The sequence below is a fragment of the Leuciscus leuciscus genome (genome assembly GCF_965113295.1).
Source record: "Leuciscus leuciscus genome assembly, chromosome: 1".
NCBI classification, from domain to species: domain Eukaryota; kingdom Metazoa; phylum Chordata; class Actinopteri; order Cypriniformes; family Leuciscidae; genus Leuciscus; species Leuciscus leuciscus.
The window spans coordinates 35,322,458-35,347,210 of record NC_138725.1 but is presented as its reverse complement, the minus strand read 5'-3'; the positions used below and the strand labels follow the sequence as shown (position 1 = coordinate 35,347,210).

At 39.6% G+C, this 24,753-nt stretch overlaps 2 protein-coding genes and 1 long non-coding RNA gene across 7 annotated transcripts in view; 1 reads left to right on the top strand and 2 right to left on the bottom strand.

Annotated features, from left to right (window-relative positions):
- sphk1 (sphingosine kinase 1) overlaps window positions 1–5,760 on the bottom strand; it is a 33,090-nt gene extending 27,330 nt beyond the window's left edge. Inside the window, exon 1 of the mRNA XM_082164677.1 lies at window positions 5,190–5,760. Within this exon, the coding sequence (XP_082020803.1) occupies window positions 5,190–5,652 (463 nt within the window). The 5' untranslated portion in view covers window positions 5,653–5,760. The remainder of the gene's footprint in view (window positions 1–5,189) is intronic.
- A 7,672-nt stretch (window positions 5,761–13,432) lies between these two features.
- Window positions 13,433–16,364, top strand: LOC309495363. The gene is made up of 7 exons (XR_014204632.1): window positions 13,433–13,563; window positions 13,663–13,739; window positions 13,994–14,026; window positions 14,304–14,349; window positions 15,633–15,665; window positions 15,938–15,974; window positions 16,262–16,364. It is a non-coding gene; the product is annotated as an uncharacterized lncRNA (long non-coding RNA).
- The window catches only part of fbf1 (Fas binding factor 1), a 20,671-nt gene continuing 12,231 nt past the window's right edge, over window positions 16,314–24,753 (bottom strand). For all 5 annotated transcript variants that reach the window (XM_082164501.1, XM_082164502.1, XM_082164503.1 and 2 more), the window contains 7 exons: window positions 23,320–23,442; window positions 22,342–22,527; window positions 20,712–20,888; window positions 20,494–20,631; window positions 20,179–20,272; window positions 19,992–20,095; window positions 16,314–16,442 (listed from right to left, as the gene is read on the bottom strand). In XM_082164501.1, coding sequence (XP_082020627.1) covers window positions 16,374–16,442; window positions 19,992–20,095; window positions 20,179–20,272; window positions 20,494–20,631; window positions 20,712–20,888; window positions 22,342–22,527; window positions 23,320–23,442 — 891 coding nt within the window. In that variant the 3' untranslated portion in view covers window positions 16,314–16,373. The remainder of the gene's footprint in view (window positions 16,443–19,991; window positions 20,096–20,178; window positions 20,273–20,493; window positions 20,632–20,711; window positions 20,889–22,341; window positions 22,528–23,319; window positions 23,443–24,753) is intronic.

Genomic DNA, 24,753 nt, shown 5'->3' with positions numbered 1-24,753 from the left:
AAGTCTGACCAGGTGTTTGAGTCGGCTCCAATGTCCATCCCAGAGGGATTGTTAGTGGAGCTGGATGATGAAGAGTGATGTCCTACCCATCCTCCAGCCTCAGAAATCTGTATTCCCCTGCCTGGATTAATGGATTCTCAGATTTCCTCCTGTTCCCAAGCCCTTCCTCCTTTACTTGTTCCAGGGGTGCGTTTCCCAAAAGCATCGTTGGCCAACTATGGTCGCAAGTTCCATTGAACTCTATTGGTAACAACAGAACTTGCGACCATAGTTGGCTTTGGGAAACGCACCTCTGCTCGTCTCTGCCGGTCCCACCCAACTTTCAAGTTTCATAGTCTCCGTTGGTCCCATCCGACTTCCTAGTCTCCGTCAGTCCCACCCAGCTCCAGTTCAGCTCGTATCCGGCTTCCAAGTCTCTGCTTCATCTCTGGTTTCTCCTGGCTCCAAGTCTCTTTCGTCGCCCAACCCCAAATATCCTTTGGGGTATACTCCATCCAGTTCCTCTGCCATATCTTTGCCCCCAGCTGCTCGGATCCACCTTGGGATTCTCGGTGGTCAGCTCCCCCTTGGTGTGAGGATTTGCTTGCTCCGCCTCGGGCCTCCGAACCCATTACTCCACCTTGGCCAATTGACCAGTGGGCTCCTCGCTCCCTTGGCTCCACCTGAGGCCATCGTCCTTTCGGTTTCACCGGGATCCCTCATTCCTCCAGCTCTGCCTGGGTCAGTCATCACTCTGCCTCTGCCATGAACTTTCGTCCACCCCTTTGGTTCATAGTTCTCCTCCTTCTCTCCGGCTCCTCATCAGTCCTCACTCCCACCGGCTCCGCCTCAGTTGTCTGACACCCTGGCTCCACCTCGGCTGTTCATCACCACAGCTCTGCTTTGGCCTCCTTGTCCTCTGATGTTGCTAGGTCTTTCTAGCTAAGCTAGCTAGGTCTTTCTGTCCGCTAGGTCATTGGACTCTGCCTGGGTCTCCACCTCTCTCGGCTTCACCTCTGTTAGGTCGGCTCATGACTTTACCCTGGCTCTTCCCTCTTCGGCTCTGTCGTGGGTCATCCTCCTCCTGGCCTCGATCAGGGTCACCCCATGGTCTCTTCCTCCGCCTACTCCCCCATGGACCAGTATTTTTGTTTAGCCCCCCCTTCCCACCACCAGAGTTTTGGCATCCCTCCCTCCCACTTCAGTAATGTACTGGCATACATACCTACTGTGGAAGGGTGTAAATGTTTTACCTGTGTTAGTTCTTGTTTCCTTTGTTCCTGTTTGATGTTTCCTTTGTTACTTTTTGATGTTTCCTTTGTTCCTGATTGATGTTTCCTTTGTTTCCTTTGTTCCTGTTTGTTCCTCTTTGATCTGTTTGATGTTAGTAACCTTGCAAACTTGGGCAAATCCTTTTTTTTTTTTTCATTCGTTGTATCGACCTGCTACCTCATTAACAGACTGTTTCCACACAGACAATTACAAAAACTCCAGGAAGTTGCATAAAATCATCCATTTAGATTGGCGATCAGCAGATCATATTTCCAGTTTAGTGTGTGATATGGATCAGACAGTTAGTGAATACTGTGAGTGGAGGATGGAAAATTTACTTTTTGATGCAAAAAGACATTAGTGGACCTACGATGATTAAATAATGCACCAGATATGACCGCTTTAAAATTATCCAATACTCCCACCCACTGATTACTGTAAACTTTTAGCACAACAATACAGAAAACAGCACAACCCAAACCCTCCCTCTACGAAAACAGATACTGTTTACACTGCCATCATCTTTTTTGCTTTAAGCATCGTGAAAGATTCTCACGAGAGTGTCCCGGAGCATGTCAGCTTTCAGAAAGAAGAATGAATCACGTTTCACCATTATTTTCTGGTTCATAATACAGAGCTGGACATTTTCACATGTGACAGTTCTGTGCCATACAGGAGAGGCTTATTTAAAATACATGTATTCTGTTAAATAGTGTATTATCGTCTGCTCGGGATCACACATGCTGAAACAAACTCATCAATTAAACATGTGAATGCAGAGTGACTGATCCAGTGAGTAGTAATGCCACGCTGTGCCTGCAGCACATACACTGAACATGCCACTATCTGAGAGCTTCAGACTGATGATAAGTGTGTTTTATAGGATATTTAACGTGTCAGGCCTCTAACGTGTCAGTTTAAAACTCTGAGAAAACCTGACAGCAACCGCCCAGGAAGCATGTGTATATATATACACACACAAGTAAGTATATATCTCACCAAGGCTGCATTTATTTGATCAAAAATACAGCAAAATCAGTAATATTGTGAAATATTATTACAATTTAACATAGCTGTTTTCAGTGTGAATATATGTTAAACTGTAATTTATTCCTGTGATCAAAGCTGAATTTTCAGCATCATTACTCCAGTCTTCAGTGTCACATGATCCTTCAGAAATCATTCTAATATGATCATTTGATGCTCAAGAAACATTTCTGATTATTTTGCTGCTTCATATTTTTGTGCAAACTCTGATAATTTTTTTCAGGAATGTTTGCTGAATATATAGTTCAAAAGAGCAGCATTTATTTGATTAATATTTCTGATATGTAAATTTAAATCTCACAAACGTTGGCGAATCTATCATCCTGAAAAGTACGAGATTTGCATAAGCAAATACTAATAAAAGTTATTTATTTTGGTGCTTTGATTTACTTTGACACATGAAACTTATATATTTACATATTAACTTATTCAATATTTACTTATGATATCTAGAATGCTCCGACACTGATATATCATCGTCTTTATTTTTGGTTTAATTTGTATAAATACCACTGGCTTGCATGGGCTGCAGAAATACTCAAAGAGCTACATAGAAATCTAGAGATAACAACCATCATAAATATGCACACACTTACATGAATATGCATTGTTATGAATTCTTTGATGTCAATGGAGGAATGTTTTTTGCTGCGAGGAGTTATTTGATTTGGCTCATCATTCTATTCATTCCTAAGTTCGAGTGAGGACAAAAAAACGTGTTCACTAGAACTCCGAGTTACCATGATAACAGAAGCGTCACTGAAACGACCTCATCATTCAAAACTCCCTGATTCCGGTTCTAGAAGCCCAGATGTGTCTCGTCCTGATCAGATATCAGCGACTGACTCTCGCGTGTGTGTTTCAGAAACAGAGGATCTGTCCTGAACGGGATCTGACAAAACTCACAGGAATAGTCTGTCCTATTTTTATGTGCTCAAAGATTTAAACAGATGAATAATGTAATAATGTACGACATAATTACAGTATCTATTGCCTAAATCGTGCCCAAACTTTTTTTTCAACTTGCATAAAAACAACAGCCTACAGAAAAGCTTTCCTGTAGTTCAAACAGTAGTGTTGGCGCTTCGAACTCCAAGGTCATGGGTTCGATTACCAGGGAAAGCAAGAATTGTTAAGAATGTGAATCTGTGAACCTTGAAATGCAATATAAGTCGCTTTGGATAATGATATTGGATGCACGACACATTTATAAGGCCTTTGAGTGATCAACATGATCAAAATATGCTGAAAAACCTGTTGCACTACATGCCTTCTGTCATCTGATTAATAGATTAGACTTTATTAGCAAGTAAAAGGCATTTTAACGTAAATTGTACAAACGTCTTACTTTACCTTGTGCTTCATGTGTCTTTCTGCTGTCAAATCTGCACTGTTTTTTATAAGGTAAACAAAAAACTAACTTTTGTATTGTTAGTAATATTTTAAGATACACTTAAGCAATTTAGGTTTGATTCTTACTTGGTTGTGTTGTGAACTTTTGCAGCATGTTTCTGTATTTGGTTGTGTTGTGAACTTTTGCAGCATGTTTCTGTATTTGGTTGTGTTGTGAACTTTTGCAGCATGTTTCTGTATTTGGTTGTGTTGTGAGTATTTGGAGCGCACATGTGTTGTAAAACTGATGAAGATGATTAGTTTGTGGGTGTTTTTTCTATTTGCATGTGTGTTCTTCAGTTGCAGCGCGTTGAGCTCTCTCGGCCACCGTATTTTTTGAAGAAAAACCACGTTCAGATGTGAGTCTCAAATATGATCATCAGGCTTTTGAGGAAGGTTTATAAGTTCATCTGTCAATCATATTGCATTATATGCTTTGAGCTTTGATCATAAAACTAAACATATATCATCTTACTAAGACATATTAGTGGTAGACATAGAGTGACGACTGATATTTATAGCCTATACATTTTATGTAAGTCTGCTATACTATAAGATCTCACTGATTTACTTTTTTGAACCTATAAATATCAGAATCAGCATAACTACAAAAAACTCAAATATGAGCTCATCCATAAAATCCTGAAGTGAAATACAGGATATCCGATAAAAAAACACATGCAACCTTTTTGTTAAGGCTCAATAAACTGTAATAGATGTTCTGTTATTTGATAAGCCAGGCTTTACAGGGTTAAACCCGCTCAGTGTTGGACAGGTGGAGATGAACAGTCCCGTATGATGTCCTCTCAGCATCTCTTCACAGCTCAGCATCAGTTATTCCTGTCCATCATGAGCAAACTAAATCAATCTCACCACGACTAGATCATATCTAGCTATATCAGATGTTATTTTGGCTTTAGAGCCTAACAATTCATGACCTGACCTAATAACCAGAGGTAAAACTATGATATCAATTACAGTAAAAACCGTCACCCAGCAGGTCAAACTAGTTCAGTATGTGATCATCGGTCACATTTTCCTCCAGGCAAAGGCAAACCGTCACGCATTATCCTCACTCGTTAAACAGGTGAAACCGCATGTGAATGTAGGGAACAGGTACGACACAGCCAAATATTTACCATAGTACTGAATGATTACCATGTTCACATAAGCTACTATTTGCATTGTACATGTAGTACACAATCCACTACTTTTTATTAGTTACTGGCTAAAGCAAGTTATAATTGGAACTATGTATGTTTACTAAAAGTGACAGTAACAAAATGAACAACATACTGAATGATTTCAATGGTATTTACAAGGAACTTCAAAACATATCATGGTATTATCAAGATATGCAAAAACATGGTTTTGTCATTAAGAGTTGTGTAACGTTTGTTGATGTTATTGTTACAAAGTTTCACTCTATAAAAACCTCTTTATTGAGTGAAAAAGAGTTTAACTTTGGGGTTTCGCTCTTTAATAAGTTAGTTTCTTACCGTGCGTGTTTCCCGTGCTGCGCGCGGTGTTGTTTCTGATGGCGCGCGCCCACCGTTCCGCCTCGCGCAGGTTCACGTCCTCCTCATCATCATCGTTATTATCCTCCGTATTGAGCATGAGCCGAAAGCGACGCTCGTCCCTCTGGCGAACCGGACTTGAAGACATCCACCGGCGCCGGTACGGGTAGAAATACGCGCACAGATACGCGCCCTGGTCCTCCTCGCGCTCGCCCCGGTGCGCGCGGCTCCCCAGGCAGTCGCGCAGGTCCAGGTGCTCGGATGAGGATGATGGTGGGGATGAAGGGGGGTTGATCCTCTGGACCGTGAGGCAGCTGTCCGACAGACTGAGCGCGTACGTGAGCCGCCCGGTGTCCGCGTCCGTAAACACCCCGTGCATGCCCGTGCAGGCGGGCCCGTTCCGTTGATGCTGACGCGAGTCACGCGACGCGTCCGGTTCATCCATCCCGCGACGGGACGGTGCTGCAGTGAGTGCGCGTGCTGTGCCGCGGGACGCTGTTTAAACACGTGCGCGCGCGTGTGTGTGTGTGTGCGCGAGAGAGAGAGTTCACATATCTCTCCCTAGTGACAGAAAAGCGGCATGACATTAAAATATCGGAGGCAAAGGGCGTGACCGTGACAGTCTGAAGATCACACACTCCTCCGTCACCCAAAAGTGCTGAGATTATGATGATCTCTAAAGAATACCGTTGCCATAAAAAACGTATACCTTAGTGTTCAAAAAATCACAGTAGTTTGTGTAAGGTTATTACGTTTATTTAAGGAGCGCTTGCAAACTTAAAAAACAATAAAACAACTTAAAATATAAAATACATGTTAACTGAAATAAAATAAAATTAAAAACATAAACTTATTTATTTTATTTCGTTTATTTTAACAAGAATTAGCCTAATAAAATAACTAAAACGTATATAAAACGATATAGACGTAGCTATTAAAAAAAACGTACTAAAATGACAAAAGCACTGTAAGAATTATTTAAACTAACAGCAACAACAAAAAACTTTAATTATTTTTATAATGAACTGAAATTTAAACCTATAATCTAAAAAGCCTAGTAATAAAACTGGCCTATAGTGCAGCAATTATACTAAAATAACATTATACAAAAAAAACAGGTAATGCCATGGTAGGCTACATATCCAAATATATATATATATATATATATATATATATTTGTATGTGCATAAAACACATTATTACCACAGGAGTACAAGCAATATATATATATATATATATATATATATATATATATATATATATATACACACACACACACAAGTCCAGAAACTTTCCATTAAACTTCATAGAGTGTAGGGGGATTTTATTAAAGGGATACTCCACTTTTTTTGGAAATAGGCTCATTTTGCAACTCCCCCAGAGTTAAACAGTTGAGTTTTACCGTTTTCGAATCCATTCAGCCGATCTCCGGGTCTGGCGGTACCACTTTTAGCATAGCTTAGCATAGATCATTGAATCGGACAAGACCATTAGCATCTCTCTCAAAAAAATGACCAAAGAGTTTCGATATTTTTCCTATTTAAAACTTGACTCTTCTGTAGTTACATCGTGTACTATGAAAACGGTACAACTCAACTGTTTAACTCTGGGGGAGTTGTAAAATGAGCCTATTTCCAAAAAAAGTGGAGTATCCCTTTAAGCACAAATATTCACATCGCATTGCTCTGCTGGCCTAGTGAACTGTATAGAGCTACAAGAAAAGAAAAGAGAGAAGAACAACTTTTGAACCTGATGATGATATTTATGTAAAAAACGTTGTCCTCCTGAGAACAGTTTCCTTCAGTTCAAATCTCGTCCTGGTCACTGCATGTCAGAGTGTTTTATGGTGACGTTCACCTGTTACCCTACAGATATCATTGAACGAGGTGTTTGAAACCAAAACCACTGCTGGAGAAAACAATTATTAGTGTAATTGAACATCAGACTAAAACCTCTAAATAATAGAAGACAGTTTCCCCTGGTTGTCTCAGCACGTTTTAGTGCAAACTATGATCCCTTCTTTATGCTTCAGTCTGGAATATTTGTCAGGATATTGCATTGATCATTATGTAAAAACATCAAAACAAAGTGGAACCTTTAGTATTCATTCCATAAAATTAGGCTTTATTAGATTTTGTGTTAATTAGATTTAACAAACGAGGTATCTGATTTATATATATATATATATGTGTGTGGAGGGGTGAAGTGTCTAAGACCCAACATCTAGCTACTGGAGTGCCTCAGGGCTCAGTGCTTGGACCACTTCTCTTCTCCATCTACATGACATCACTAGGATCTGTGATTCAGAAACATGGCTTTTCCTATCACTGTTACGCTGATGACACACAACTCTACCTCTCATTCCAGCCTGATGATCCGACGGTAGCCGCTCTCATCTCAGCCTGCCTGACAGACATTTCTGGCTGGATGAAGAACCACCACCTTCAACTAAACCTTGCGAAGACAGAGCTACTTGTGGTCCCGGCCAACCCAACACTTCTTCACAACTTAACTCCATCAAGGTCAGCCAGGAACCTTGGTGTAGTAACTGATGATCAATTGAACTTTACAGACCACATTGCTAGAACTGAAATCCTGCAGATTTGCCTTGTACAACATTAGGAGGATCAGGCCCTTCCTATCAGAGCATGCTACACAACTCCTTGTCCAAGCGCTAGTTCTATCCAGACTGGACTGTTGTAATGCTCTCCTGGCTGGTCTTCCAGCTTGCACGGTCAAACCTCTGCAACTGATCCAGATGCCGCAGCTAGAGTGGTCTTTAATGAGCCGAAGAGAGCACACATCACTCCTCTCCTCACAAAATTGCACTGGTTGCCAGTTGCCGCTCGCATCAAATACAAGTCACTGACGTTTGCCTACAGAACAACCACTGGCTCTGCTCCCTTTTACTTAAACTCATTACTTCATACTTACGTACCATCCAGAAACTTGCGCTCTGCAAGCGAACAACGTCTTGTGGTGCCATCTCAAAGAGGCACAAAATCTCTTTCTCTGACCTTCACCTGGATTGTTCCCTGCTGGTCGAATGATCTGCCCAACTCAACCAGAGCGGATGAGTCCATAGCCATTTTCAAGAAACGGCTGAAGACGCTTCTTTTTCGGCAGCACTTGATCCAGTAATACTAACTTTCTCTTCTATTCTGTTTATATATATATATATAAAGGTGTAATATGTACTGCGTTAGATTGAACTAAGGGTCATAGCACTTGCATATTGTTGTCCTATTGTTAGTTTAACTGCTTCTATTGTTCTCATTTGTAAGTCGCTTTGGATAAAAGCATCTGCTAAATGCAAAAATGTAAATGTAAATGTCTATGTGGCATTATTAATATGCTTTAAGACAAACCATGTGTAAATTCATAAGTCAACAGCATTGCTGAGTATTTTCTCCTTAAAACTGCAGTGAACCAAAGACAGTCTCAAAAACACGGTTTGAAATCGCTGGTGTTTCTGAAGTCACAAACTTGTAACCAATCAGATCAACGTGTGATCGTCAACCAGTGGATCTCTGAGCTGCTGTGAGTGAGTGGAGGCGGGACTCATTTGCATATTAATAGAACTGCGAATATTAAATGAGGCAAGGGTGTCGAGTATACATTCAAGCTTTTTTAAGGCATGGAGACATTTTTTTAAAGAAAAAAAAAAAGTTTAAATGTGTAATTTTGGTGATCAAAGATGAGTTTTAAGGGATAAAATGATTGACCACAGGGAGACTTTAAGAAATAATCACTGGCTTTTATCAGTTTGTGTGCAGCTGCAGTTTTAATGGTAAAATATAGCCCTAAATCCCTAAAAACATGATTAAAAAAAACACAGAGTTTTAGAGTAATAATTTTAAATAATATATTTACAATTAAATTGCATTATGTGATATGTATGATTGTTAAATAATTACATTTATTTATTTTGTAAGATTCCCAGAAAAACACAGAGAGAGTTCGCCTGCATATTTGTAAGTGGATTGTTGTTGTAAACTAGTTTAACGTTTCATTTGTGTGAATTATAGGCCTACACGTTGTAAAAAGCTCCAAGCAATCTACTTCCACTCACAATCTAGCGATAGCTATTATTAGCTAACATTCGCTGATGATATAGTCACTTGATTTGTTTTAGTTTTGTCATCAGGTTGTGGCTACAGCTTCTGTGTTCAATAAAATGATCTTAAAGTTTAAAGTTTTCTGAGTCATCATTTCAGGTCAACACATTTTATTTATATTAATGCTTGTACAAGTTAAATATCAGTAATGCATATAAAGCTCATGCTGTAGAAATACTCTGTATACTCTGTCATGTGCTTCTGTACATTGTGTTGTTGATAGCCTAACAATGCAATAATCAAGTTAATTATAAAATACTTAAATATTCATTACTTAAACTTATATTTATATTGATTATTCAGCACGTGGAGGTTTATGCTTAAATGTGTGTTTTCCTATATAGTTTTTGACTGATGATAATTATTGTAGCCCAATCCAACCTCAAATTACAAATGTCAGCGACTGCAGTTAATAAGTCCAGACAAATGACAAATATTTTGACACATATTTTAAAAAGGCAGGTTAAGACATATCTTTTTAGTTGTTTACCAATATAACTATATTGAGTAAAGTTGTGTGTCTGTTTAATGTTTTTATTTTACCTTCTGATTTTCTCATAGTTGTTTTTTGAGTATTTTTATATTGATATTGTGGTGAAACTGTATTGGCAATTTCTTTATTTTACATTGTGAACCTTTTATAGCCTAGCTGTTTTTGAAGATTTTATATTAATATTGAGTGAAATTGTTTTCTCATTATTGGTTTTTATGCTTGAAAAGCACTTTGAGTTGCATTCCGTGTATGAAAAGTGCTAAACGAATTATTATTATTATTATTATGCTATTATTATAAATGATGAAGAAAATGTGTAGCCTGTGTAAAATAAAGTTGTAATAAAATTACAACAACAAAAAAAACCTGTCAAAACAAAGTTCCTGTACTGTAGTCTATATACATCCATCTATACAGTAGTAAACATTTGAAGTGGATCAAAAAAGTTCATCAAAGTTGTCAAAGACAAGAACGGGGATTGTTCAAAATTCATGTTTAACTTTGATAAAAGATTTTGATCCACTTCAAATGTTGACTTGACATGATATGTTGTATCATGTATGCCTATATATAAAAATGTTGCAGATTGTTATTTCTCATGATCTTGACATAAGCTATTTTCTCGTGATCTAGTGAGATGGTCCTCACTGCAGAACACGAAATCCAGGGGGAGTTGGATCCAGATCCAGATCCAACTCCTCCCACCTTACATATACCTAAACCTACCAATCTCCAGAGATGGTCCTCACTGCAGAACATGAAATCCACGGGGAGGAGTCGGATCTAGATCCAACTCCTCCCAACTTACATATACCGAAACCAGAGCCATATAGAGAGAGAGTTGCGACAACTCCATTGACTACAATGGAACGCTTTTTTTACAGCAATGGCGGCTCGTAGAGCCTTTCAATAGTTCCCGGAAGTAACAGCAGCGCGGTAGAACAGACCGTTTGTGATGCAGTTTTAAAAGATAAGACGTTTAAAGAATAAGATTGTATATTATCATATTATCTGAATCAAATAAACTTGTGTTTTAAAGCATGCTAGTTGATTCCGAAGCACTTCCTGGAACTATCTGAGGTCTACGCGAATCACGTGACAACTAAGAATTTTGAACTTCCGTTGTCGCAACTCTCTCTCTATATGGCTCTGACCTAAACCTATCTCCAGAGATGGTCCTCACTGCAGAACATGAAATCCACGGGGAGGAGTCGGATCTAGATCCAACTCCTCCCAACTTACATATACCTAAACCTACCAATCTCCAGAGATGGTCCTCACTGCAGAACATGAAATCCACGGGGAGGAGTCGGATCTAGATCCAACTCCTCCCAACTTACATATACCTAAACCTACCAATCTCCAGAGATGGTCCTCACTGCAGAACATGAAATCCACGGGGAGGAGTCGGATCTAGATACAACTCCTCCCAACTTACATATACCTAAACCTACCCATCTCCACCCCCTGATCCCTAAACCTACCCCAACATTATGAAGCTGCAGACTCGGAGCTTGCATCTACAGTCCCGCACCCAGAGTCCCGCATTCTCAGACCCCTCATTTTTCGAGACAGCGCCTCCTGCTGTTCGGAAAATCGTATAACACCCTTATCCAAATGCCATTGAAAACAATAGGATGCAATACGGTCTCGTTTTATTTAAAGTTATCCAAATAAATATTTGTGTTCCCTGCTTAATGCATGTGCAAAAAAAAAAAACTCATTGTGTTCTCTGACTAACAAATTACCCAGTAGTTATTTTTTGAGCGTGGGTGTAATTGAAAGAAAATTACTGATGGAAGGGATACAATTACTATGGAAGCTTGACTCCGCCACTGAATAATAAATAAATAAATAATAATAATTGCGACTTTTTATCTCACAATTCTGATTTTTTTTCTCACAATTGCAATATATCAAGTCAGAGTTGTGACTTTTTCTCAGAATTGCGAGATATAAAGTCGCAATTCTGAGAAATAAAGTCGCAATTGCATATTGAACTATCTTCTGAAAAATATTATGTGATATTATACTGTATTGCTACAATGGTTTTTTTTTTTTATTCAAATTCCAATTTTTCTTTCAGTTCAATAATGGTCTAATTAACATTATACCATGCTAACATTACAAAACCTGTTTTTTGATATTTTGAATGCGAAGCAAAACTCAAATAAGAATAGACAAAACACCAATAATAAACAATTCTGTACTTTATTTAACGATCACCTAAGCATCATCTTGCTGTAAACAGGACAAAGGAAAGAAAAAAGGAAAGAATTGTGTTGGTGACTTTACTTTTCGTCTTCAGTTGCATTAAAAAAAAAAAAAACTCCTCATTTATAAGTCGCTTTGGATAAAAGCGCGTCTGCTAAATGAATAAATGTAAAATGTAAATGCATAAGGTAAAATAATTTCTGGTAGGCGAATGTTCCTTCTTTTTGGAATCGCTCTGTCAAATTCCTCGACTTCACTAAAATAAAAGATGAATGCCATTGTCAAAAATATTGTGTAATAATAAATAATATTTTTTTGCAAATGCAAATTACAAGCATACCTAGGGTGATAAGTAGGGCCACGGAGGAAATGGCCGGCAACAACTTCATATCAGTTAAATTAATATTGATTCATTTTAATACTACGTTTTATAATAACTAATTTAAGTAATCTACATAAATTATATAAAGTAAAATAATTACTCCGGCATTAATTAATTCAACTTAATAGTTTAAGGAAAAAAGGTCCGGTAATTAAAAAAAAGGTAAAATGGTGAATCTGATTAAATAATTAATGATGACATTCTTTGATATTAACACACTTAATGTATTTAATTGGTCTACTTTAATGTCAACGAATTTTAATCAAATTTTTACAATGGCTTGTCTACCAAAAGTCCAAGGTTAAAGGCTAACGTAAGCTATCAAAATATTTTCTGGGAAAAAAGGTGAAAAAACATACATTAACGGCTCAAATTTAGTTACAAACTACTTTACAAATATTAAATGGACTATTCATATGTTGGTGTATCGATGAGCTATAAAGTAGTTTGATTAAAAAGGAAATCGATTGAGGTATGATTCGCTAAATAAAATTGACGATACTCACGTTTCGGCTTAAGTTCTTCACATCCGATCTAATTTGATAGGAGGCGCTGTCTCGAAAAACGAGGGGTCTGAGAATGCGGGACTCTGGGTGCGGGACTGTAGATGCAGCAGGCTCCGAGTCTGCAGCTTCATACTACTCACCTACCCCTAAACCTACCAATCTCCACCCCTTACATCTGGATCCAACTCCGCCCCCCGGATCTCGTGTACTGCATTGAGGTGCTACTGAATCTCCACCCCTTAGATCTGGATCCAACTCCGCCCCCTGGATCTCGTGTACTGCAGTGAGGTGCTACTGGAGACTGATCTTAGTTGGAGAAAATTGATAATAATTATTTTAGGCTTCCGTATCTTTATCTTTGGATAATTAAAAAAAAACACCTCTCCCGGTTTGAAAACGACCCATATTTGGAAACGACCCCCTTTTCGTTCAGCAGAGAGCGGCCCACTTGTCACGTGGTCCGTGACGTATCCGCTGTATATAAGCGCTCGCTGCCTCTTCCTCGTTCTCTTTCTCCGTTCATCTCGTGATCACGAGCTCTTCCTCGGACACAAGGAAGAGTTTATCGCCATTAAAACGTGTTCATAATGATTCTCACGCGAAGAAGATGCGAGCACAGCGCTTCTAGGCCACCTTGATTAATGTAAGGCTGATTACAGGGAATTTATTAATCGCAATAGGTTTATTCGTGCACGTGCTGTAATGGCGGTCAGTGTTAAACTGCACGGTTGTCTTTCTGCAGGCTCAGTTTAATGTGACTAGATCTGCATTTTCTGGTGGCTGTTTCACTGTGATTATGGCACGCAGTTCCCTGAATTGGTGAGTGTTGCACTTTTATTTAAAAAAAAAAAAAAAAAAAACACCGTATATTTCATTTTAAAGAAGTACTCTATATGTATATGTGTATAATATATTTGTGTAAAGTTGACCGTGTTCTGTGATGAGACAGGAAGTGCCGTCTGATGCGATAACTGACGATGGCAAACCAAAATGATTCTGAGACACAATGTGTAGATATGAAGTCCATCACTGCTGACCCAATGAATCTGATCACATGATCTTTCTCTCTTCAGGTGGACGTCTGGATCTGATCCAGTGCTGAACAGGTAAACATCTCTTCTCAATCCTCTCACTGTTCACACACATGTTCGGCTGAATCTTCCTGAGATGAAAATGCTGCATTGAAGGCAGGGTCGTGGCTTGTGGTATTTTGGGGCCTACCCACCCTCTGACCCCCCATGTGCCCGAGTCCCGGCCCGGCTGGAGATGCCCTCTGAACTCCCCAAAACTGATGGCCAAATATTCTGAGGAAACCAGAGCCAGTGTGAATCTGCAGCTGTGATCTCCTGTGAAACTCGTCTGACTCCTGTTTTCTCTTCACAGACGGAGCAGAAACACCATGAGCTCCTGCTTCACCTGATTCACAGCGGTACGTACGTATCAATCACAGTACATATCTTTGAAACTTCCCAGAGTTTCAATCCAGTAATAAACAGTTTTTCTCAATCACTCTGAACCCGTGAACCAGTGTCTGTATGGATTTTACCCGATTTTGGATCAGTTTATAAATGTGGATGTTAATGACATTTGTACAATCAGTTTTAGTCTCTTGGCCTAATTAATCAAACTCTTTTTAAACAAAACTAGGGCTGTCACTAACTGTTTTGGTAATCGAGTAATTATGCTGTGAACAGTTTTTAAATGACTTAAAACGTGTAATAAGAGGCAATAATTGGTTCAAATAATTACTACTACTTTTGATACTTCATATGGTTTTATTGAACGTTCTTAAAATGCATAATGACATGCATACCTAATATAATGTAAGTGCTAAGTACAATGCATATTATAACAAATGCCTCCAGAGGTTGTGACTTTACAGCAGATCAAATCCCAAGCAGCAACCTCCCAGTCTCTCTCTCGAGGACACAACACTGAAGTGACTTAACCTGCAGTTCATCGACTGGCCACTAGAGACAGACTGCAAGAGTCAATCCCATAAACCCTCATGTTAAAATGCCCAACTTTACAGCAGGAAAAACTTTATATAAAGTGGTTTTGCTCTATATAGCTAATTTTGCCCTTCATGACAACTGTGAGGTTACATTTTTTTTTTTATAACTAATCCATTTAAAGTCTAAGCCTTAAAGTTGTGCATAATTAAGGGCGTGGCCACTTGAGTGACCGGTGGATTGTTGCTACTAGCCGTTTGTCTGGTGTCTGTTAGCATCACGTCACCTTAGCTAACCCGCCTCGCTGCCCATTTTCTGTTATCCGCGAGTGATGCGCTGCTAAGATGGCCGGCTCCGCACATTATAGCCATTTTTTTTTTTGTCTGTTCAAATCCCAGTTGAATATTGGCCAAATAACATTTAATTCAAATATCCACGTCATCTTTAATATTTGGCCGCTTTGAAATGCTGCTGTAATTTCTTGAACTGAGTTGCATGTTGTTCATCGTGATTTCAGAAAAGTTGAAACCCTCGCTCTGTTTGCGTTTTTAGAAAAAGCCACTAGTTTACTTCAGTAACTTCATGTTCAAAAGCATTGATTATATATAAAGTTGACCGTGTTCTGTGATGAGACAGGAAGTGCCGTCTGATGCGATAACTGACGATGGCTAAACCAGTTCTTACTGAGACACAATGTGTAGATATGAAGTCCATCACTGCTGACCCACTGAATCTGATCACATGATCTTTCTCTCTTCAGGTGGACGTCTGGATCTGATCCAGTGCTGAACAGGTAAACATCTCTTCTCAAACCTCTCACTGTTCACACATGTTCGGCTGAATCTTCCTGAGATGAAAACGCTGCATTGAAGGCAGGGTCGTGGCTTGTGGTATTTTGGGGCCTACCCACCCTCTGTCCCCCCATGTGCCCGAGTCCCGGCCCGGCTGGAGATGCCCTCTGAACTCCCCAAAACTGATGGCCAAATATTCTGAGGAAACCAGAGCCAGTGTGAATCTGCAGCTGTGATCTCCTGTGAAACTCGTCTAACTGTTTTCTCTTCACAGACGGAGCAGAAACACCATGAGCTCCTGATTCACAGCGGTACGTATCAATCACAGTACATTTATTGTAAAGTGATTTTAAGATGTGTAGTTTAATGCTTTTCTTGGGTCAGAATTGGTTCTGATGGCTTCTGGGATTATAAAGGAACAAATCTGACCCAAGATCAGTTTAGACATTCAAGCCTGTGATGAAACAAGTTATCCCTGTCTGAAAATAACATGTTGAGTTATGGTAACCTGAGGCTTAATATACAAGGTTTTTTTTTATTATAATTTTTATTTTTTTAATGTATAATTAACTGTTGACTTTCCTTCTAATCTCTGCAGAAATGCCCCGCAGTGGCCGTGAGTGTTGGAGAGTGACGACAGACCATGAGAATAACTGAAACCTGCTTTATTTGAGAATAAATATTGTAAAAAGAGATGAAAATGACTCCTGTCATGTGTTGAATGATGTTTTCTTCAGAGTGTCCAGGAAATACTGCTCCTCCTGCAGGAAGTCTCTGTCCTGTTAGAGGAATGGGCAGAAACAAACACTTAGTGTGGGATGTTGTCTAATTTTGGATTTAAAGAAGCATTCTAGAGGTTTGTTTTAATATATAATTTAGATTACCTTATTGCATCTAATCAAATAGTTCTTAAGTGTTTGATAAAACAAGTCATTTACCCACAAAGGAATTTATTGCCAATCCACTTTCACAATTGTGTATTTTGAACATTGCATTGTAATGGCAGACACTCCTAATTAATGCACAATGATGCGTTTAAAAGTTAGTCTCCAAACTGATATAAAAGTCCACATTATTGCAGATGAAAGGATAACATCAAATAAATATAGTAATTGTAAAATTGTGCTTCACTTTCATCTTCATATATTTAAATCTGTTTTTTTGTGCCACAAAGTGTTTCATGCATGTGGATTTGTAAACTGCACATTTTGGCAAATTAAATTCATCCAAATATGCCATGCATTTAGTATGTGGAAATAGTAAGAATAGGATGGTATTTTGATATTCTGAATGCAGCCCTAAAAGGACAGTCTCTAAGAATTATGGGTAAGAGTCAGAAATCAATCATAGCCATAGAAATGAAGGGCCTGATCAAATACCCACACTTGCGATCTTGGCCACTTGAGAGCGAGTACACACGACAGTAAGTGTGCAAGACTGTCCCTTGTCTTAAAAATGCCAAATTGCAGTGTCCTAAACCCACACTCTCTCATATACCGCTTCGAGGATAAGCGTATCGCATCATGTTCAGGAACTCGCATGCCTCAAAGACGTGAGAAGTTGAAGAAAACATTCCACTGTAAGTTAAATTAATTAGATATATATAATTTGGTGGTAAAACAAAGTGTTGCACATTGTATTGGTGCAAAGATGAGTAGGCTATGTGTATTATGTACAACATTTGCAACTGTAACTATAAGTGTGTCCCATCATTGGGTAATCAAAAGTTCTACACACATTTGCAGTCTTCACGCCTACTTGAACACTTGGGCCAAACACAGGAAATACGTCATGCCAGTGGTCAAGTGCAAAGACAGCAAGTGTGGGTATTTGGACGGGCCCGGAGTTTAAACTTCCACCCTGAAACGCTGGGCTGTGTTTAACTCCACGTTTTTATGCCCTTCCCTCACTAACTTGCCAGACAGATCGATTTTGACAGAGGGAGCGAGTCACTTCAAGTAGCTCTAAATCCCACAATTCAACTTGATTGTGACGTCACAGCAGATCGCGCTTAACTGAAAGTGTAGAGTGAAAAGAATAAAAAATGTGGAGTTGAACCAAGCGGCAACATTGTGATCTGAAAAATGAAGCCTACCCGGAAGTGCGAAAAACTGCAATACATCGAAAATCCGCTAGGGGAAGGTCTCAAAAGGGAGCAAATGTCCATAGCCCCCATGTTAAAATGTCCGTTTTCACAGCATAAATTCATGTTTTTACAGGTTGGTCCCATGGACTTTTATTGTATTTTTCGATAGGTTCCGAGTGCCTGACAACCATGAGGGCTGTGAATTTTTTTCTAACTCGTTAGTTTAGATCGTATTTAGATATAAAATGTATGACAATAAGGGCGTGGTTAACTTTGATTGACAGCTTGATTGACAGCTGACAAGGCAGCGCCACGGAGAATGACAACATAAGAAGCGCCATTTTTTAATACAGTTGACATATAATACTACTGTTTCTGTATCATGAAATGTAATTTTAAGAGTTTTTCAGGCGAGAATGTAGTTGTTTTAAGCTCAAATCTGTGGTTTATTTATAAAGATTTATTAAAATTGTATCCAGTTGTGAGATCCAGCGATGACCGGGCGCTCGGCGTTCATGTACCCCGCCTGGAACAGCCTTTCCTCGGCTAGTCGTTCTGACGTTTGCCGCTGACTCTGACGTCTCTGTAGTGGTTAAACATGAGATATAATTCGTCTTGTGTATATCTAACAGGCGATTTTTGGTCTCGTGAATCTATAATTTGTTCCCTGGCCAATCGGTTTGGCTGAGGGGAAGTTTCATAAGTTTATAAGCTATTTAACTTTACCGTTGTATGGTTAGACTAGAGCGCTGACTTTGTATGTTTGACAGAATTGTTTGCTTTATTTGTATAGCTTCTTGTACCTTTTACTTATACTTTTATAATAGCTAATATTGATAAAACTGAAATTTAACAAAAAGAGACTGGGTTGAGTTTTGTCATTTAAAATTTTAATACAACGAATATGATCTGTAATGTTGTTTACTGCAACATCTGTTGTTTAGTACAAATGCACATATTACCTGGACCATATTAAAATGTTTAATATTTTTATATTATATTTAAAACGAAAAGAGGCAGGTTTGTGTTTTATATTTTTATAGTTAGTTTTTTTATAAATAGGCAAACGTTATATGCAGTGAATATAATCAATAAGCGTTGCCTGAACCACATTTGTGTGGCTATAATGTTTAAGATTTCTTTAAATGAAAACGAAAAGAGTTAGTATGGTGTTTTATAACATATTTCGTTGCCTAAATATACACAGAGATAACCGAAGTAGCAGAGCAAGCGAGTGACGCGCGCTGCGTCAGAAGGTGGGCGGGGTTAGGATTTCCCAAGATTTTCCAAGATGGCGCCGCCCATACCCCCCATAAACGGCTTCAAACCCGTTCTTCAGAAAGTCTATGGGTGACGTCACAGACGCTTTGTCCATATTTTTTACAGTCTATGAGTTGAACGCAGCCATGGTGTCTAACCAGCCGTGAGCCTCATTTACATAGTCACTTGAGGATTGGAGGGAGTCAGTGGGCGTGGCCACATCTTCAAACAATAAAAGTGAAATAATGGTCCTACACCAAGAACTAATAATAACTATATTATGCTCCACACCAACAGGCGATATTTCTTTGTTTATCATATGTTAATAAACGGCCACTTTAAATGCTTGAGCTCCTATTTTGATTGGCTTTCGATGTTTTTATCATTCAATTGCTGGAAAAATATTGTTCTGAAAGGGATTCCAACAATATCGTTCCTCTGTGTCGTTACCATTGTTGTTGTGGTGTGGATTCTGCTATTCCATTAGGATTATAATTCTAATTCTAATTCTAATACTGTATAGTTATCTTGGTGTGAACAAGTGTGTGTGTGATGACCCTCAGAGACTGATTCGATCAATTCACCTGCCAGTATCATGATAATTACACACTCCGGCCACAAGGGAGTGTGAGGAGCACACAGAGGAAATTAAGTTGGGCCATTTTAACTTGTTGAAAGTTGGGCTGTGTTAGAAATCGCCCCCTATACTCTTAAATAGGGTTCTATTTGAGGGAACAGCCATTTGTAGTCGTGTCTGAAACCATAGTGAACGTTATCGAGTGCACTCATTCAATCCCACAATGCATAGCAATAACGAGTGTACAACCATAGTGTAATCCATATGTATATACTATGTTAAGCGTCTTTAATGCTGTGCTGAGTTTGATGGTTATGGTCCTCTCTGGTATCAGAGCGTGTCATTACTTGGGAAAACTGGGTATTAAGTGACTGTATTGTGACGTTCATGGGTGTCGTACTGTACCTTCTCAGCGGTGTGTTTGATGAGGGCGAGTCGGGCGTGTAGTTCGGCGGGCAGCGGGTCGACAGCGGCGTTCAGGTGTGTGCTGGCCAGCGCTGGAGAGAAATCTAACACACACACACACACACACACACGTGACTCACTGTCTGAGACGCTGAACGCCTGCAGGGAATGAACAGGGACAGTGTACCTGCGATGAGAGGCGCTGACGTCACTGGATTGACAGGAAGAGTGCGTCTCAGTCGCTCCATGTCTCTGTGATGATCCGTCATCCTCAAGCGCTCCTGAGAGGTCACATGATCAGAGTTACGTAACTAGATGACTACATTACTGAGTAGTGTGTGACATCAGTGCAGTTTTAACAGTAACAAGCTACATATCCATCAAATAGTGGTGCATAGTTTCAGTCAAACATGCTGCTAAATATCCTCTCAGTGAATCGCTTTGTTTGCACAGTGTATTTCAATCAAGTAATATTGTTAAAACTATGGTGTTTATCAGTGACCTGTTGTAAGCTGTGCTCCTGTTGTCTGAGCCGCTCCACCTGTGCATGAATGCTGCGCAGTCTGGCCTGATGTTCGGCCTCCACCTGTCTGGCCTCTCTCAGCGCTCGCTCTCCCTCCTCGAAGCGCTCGGACGCCAGCTGCAGACACACGAGAGCAAACGCGTCAGCGTCACATGATCAGGTGTGTCTCACGCTGACCGCAGCGCTTCAGTCGTTACCTTACTGAACGCCTCCACTTCCTGAGCGCGTGTTTTGAGCCGCAGGGCCGTGGCGCTCAGCTTCTCTTTCTCTCTGTCCAGCTCCTGTCTCTCTCTCTCCAGACCGTCTCTCTCTCTCAGCAGCGATTCCTCCTTCTGCTTCAGCTCTCCGGCGCGCAGCTTCAGATCCGCCTGCTCCTGAGTATTACAGAGGAAAACTGGGATTGATCGCCATTTACTTCATTCCTGAATGAATCAGCTGTTTGAATGAATTGAACGACTCAATGACTTGCTCGTTTAGACATATACCGCCACCTACTGGCAGTTTTAGTTTCTTATTTAGAGTATCATTTCATATTATTCATTCCATATTAATAGAAAACCAATTAAAGGTATAGTTTATCATTTACTCGCTCTCATGGCCTTAAAAGCCTAAAAGTTTGTGTAGTAAATTCTGTTGAATCAAATAAAACATTTTTTTTTTTAATGCTACTTTTTGTAATGTCTATTTGAGTTTTTTCTCATTTAACACAATAATGACTTTATAATCTCTTTTGGGGGTAAAGTTCTAAGACAAATTTGATATGCGATTAATTAATCACCACATCTTGTAATTGATTAGATAAAAAAAAGATACAAACTTGGAATTGCGAGTAATAGAGTAAAAATTGTAGTCGCAAATAATAATAGTATAGAGACATAATTATGATGTTAAATCGTGCTGTTTGTTTTTGCATGTAAACATTAGCTCATTAAATAAAATCCATCATTTCTTTTAGGTTCATATATTTAAAAACATCTGTACTGTTTCACCCCCACGTCATCCAAGATGTTCATGTCTTTCTTTCTTCGGTTGAAAAGAAATGAAGGTTTTTGAGGAAAACATTCCAGGATTTTTCTCCATATAGTGGACTTCAATGGGGTCCAACGGGTTGAAGGTCCAAATGTCAGTTTCAGGGCAGCTTCAAAGGCTCGACACAATCCCAAACGAGGAATAAGTCTTATCTAGTGAAACGATCGGTCATTTTGTAAAAAAATAAACGTTTATATACTTTTTAACCACAAATGCTCGTCTTGAACGTCCACGACTTCAAAGTTAAGGTACAAAGACTAAGTCAAACGCCATTTACAAAATAAATAAATAAAAGGTAAAACAATGATGTCGGACGATTTTGAAGTTAGAGGAGAAAATGAGATGTAGCTTTTCGCCCCCTACGCTACCGTTTTGTACCAGAACGCGTGACCTTTGAAAGTGATGTAATGTGTGGCGCATCACAGAGTGAGTGCAAGACGTGCATTACATTTAAAAAAAACATTTTTATGGACGATGGTTTGGCTAGATAAGACTCTTATTCCTCGGCTGAGATCGTGTGCCTTTGAAGCTGCACTGAAACTGACATTTGGACACCATTGAAATCCTGGAATGTTTTCCTCAAAAACCTTAATTTCTTTTTAACTGAAGAAAGAAAGACGTGAACATCTTGGATGACGTGGGGGAGAGTAAATTATCAGGAAGTTTTCCTTCTGAAGTGAACCTTTAATATTAGCCGTAAAGCATGAGCGAATGCGCGTTGAGTTGTTGTCCTGTGCTGTGATCTGCTGATACAGTACGGATAGTGTGTGAAGGTTTAATGGTGAGTCTCACACACACCTGTGCCATGCTGAGGATGGATCCCTCTCTGTGCGCGTCTCTCTCCATGATGCGGCTGGCTTCTCTCTCGACCCGCTCCTGTCGAAGCTTCTCCTGCGTGTGAAACCTGCTCCACTCGGCCGCTAGTTTCCGCCGCTCTTCAGCGCAGTGTTGCATGACGGACTGCTGCTCCTCCAGCAGAGCGCTCTGAGAGAGAGAAAATTTTTTTTTATCAAAATGATTCCAGTTCACATGGATATGCGTAAACGACAAAAAAATTCTGTATTATGCAGGCCAGACAAGTATTATGACGATGTCTTTTTGTAAAGAAAGACTACACGCCTGCGCACATATATATTCGATCGCGCACATCTACAGACTAGACACGTAATACGCATGTGCACAGCGTCAGCATATTCACAGATTCGCGTTTTTGAAGTTTAAACTGAGATAACGCTTTTCAAAACTTGCACCTTAGAACCTATTTCAAAGTTTGCCACCAAACACTGTTGTCGTGCAAATGAATGGCCAGAACACATTAAAAGTGTCGTGTTAGCGGCCCTAAGCTAATAATTAATGTTCTCCGCAACAGAAGTTAATCAATTTTAAAAAAACTAACTCTAGCTGGACAATAACTTCCATTAACTTAATGATGGTGACATTATTTTGTGTGTATGTGACTGTTTAAGAGCAATAAGCAGCGAAAAAGAGCTAAATTTAGTGCTGAGAAGCGGCTTCATGTGCCGCACTTGAATTAGTAAAATTATGCGTAAAATCCCACGCCGAAATTCAAGCCCTGTAACAGCAACAATATTCATCTAGAGCGAAAGAAACGAGAGAGTGAGTGGAGGCGGGTCTGTGTGTAACTCGCTGTCGGAGAGATGAGAGAGAAAGAGCAGCGGTTATCGTGTATCTATTCGATATGTATCTAAAAACCACTATGGAATTTATAAATTTCTTCATATTTAATAAGTGATGTGATGTCATTTTGTGCCTGACCTTTGCCTTCTCAAGCTCCTCTCTCTCCATGCTGAAGTGTTGCATCATGGTCCGTCTCTCCTCCTCCAGTCCTCTCAGAGAGGATTCTGCTTTGGCCTGCTCTGACGTCACACGCCAGCGCTCCTAAACACACAAACCAGCATAACATCATGAGATGCTTTTCCCGTTCTCATTGCTCGACTGTTCCGTGCCGGTCCGGCCCAGTCAGTATGGATATGGTTTCATTTTCCACTGTGGGGCTGATAACAGAGCTCTCGAATTAAGCAAGAGTTTACTGATGGTATGAGATGTAAGACGTGTTATGGAGGATGATCAGATCCCAGACAGCAACATAGTGTCGGCCCAGGAATATTAGGCTGCTGTCACTTTAAAGGGATAGTTCACTTTGAAATTAATTTTTGGTATGTTTTAGCTTACCTCAAGGGCATCCAAGATGTAGGTGTCTTTTTTTCCGCAGTAGTTTCAATTTTGATATTTTTAGGTCAAACCGTTCTTGTCTGTCAGTCATATAATGCAGGTCTATGGTCATTATCTCAAAACACAAGCACAGAGTCCAAATTAAAACAATTCCCCGTCGTCCAAATTAAACAATTCCCCATCGTAAGTACACATTGATGGCCTAAGACACGAAACGAGCGGTTTGTGTGAGAAAACGAACAGTATTTATATCGTTTTTACCACTTATACACAGCCATGTCCGAGTGATCTGATCTGACGTGTGCACAGACTGGTGCATAGATATATACACACTAGATGTCGCCTTGTCTACGGCAGTTCATTGGAACGAATGTCTTTAAGGTGACATCTAGTGTATATATATCTATGCACCAGTCTGTGCACACGTCAGATCAGATCACTCGGACATGGCTGTGTATAAGAGGTAAAAACGATATAAATACTGTTCGTTTTCTCACACAAACCGCTCGTTTCGTGTCTTAGGCCATCAATGTGTACTTACGATGGGGAATTGTTTAATTTGGACGACGGGGAATTGTTTTAATTTGGACTCTGTGCTTGTGTTTTGAGATAATGACCATAGACCTGCATTATATGACTGACAGACAAGAACGGTTTGACCTAAAAATATCAAAATTGAAACTACTGCGGAAAAAAAGACACCTACATCTTGGATGCCCTTGAGGTAAGCTAAAACATACCAAAAATTAATTTCAAAGTGAACTATCCCTTTAAGACCTGACGCACGGATCCATTATACTGTTACACATGCGTTTTCTTTCTTAACTATTTATGTTCACTTACAACATAACTTGGAATCCACACGTACCAGATGTGGTCCGGATCTGGGCCGACACTGCTGCTGTCTAGTATATTTCTTTTAATTTTATTATTAACTTGTGTTTACATTGCTCAAATGTGAGCTTGAACAGTTATATTCTTCAGCCCGACGGTGGAAAAGCGACTATTAAACAGTCT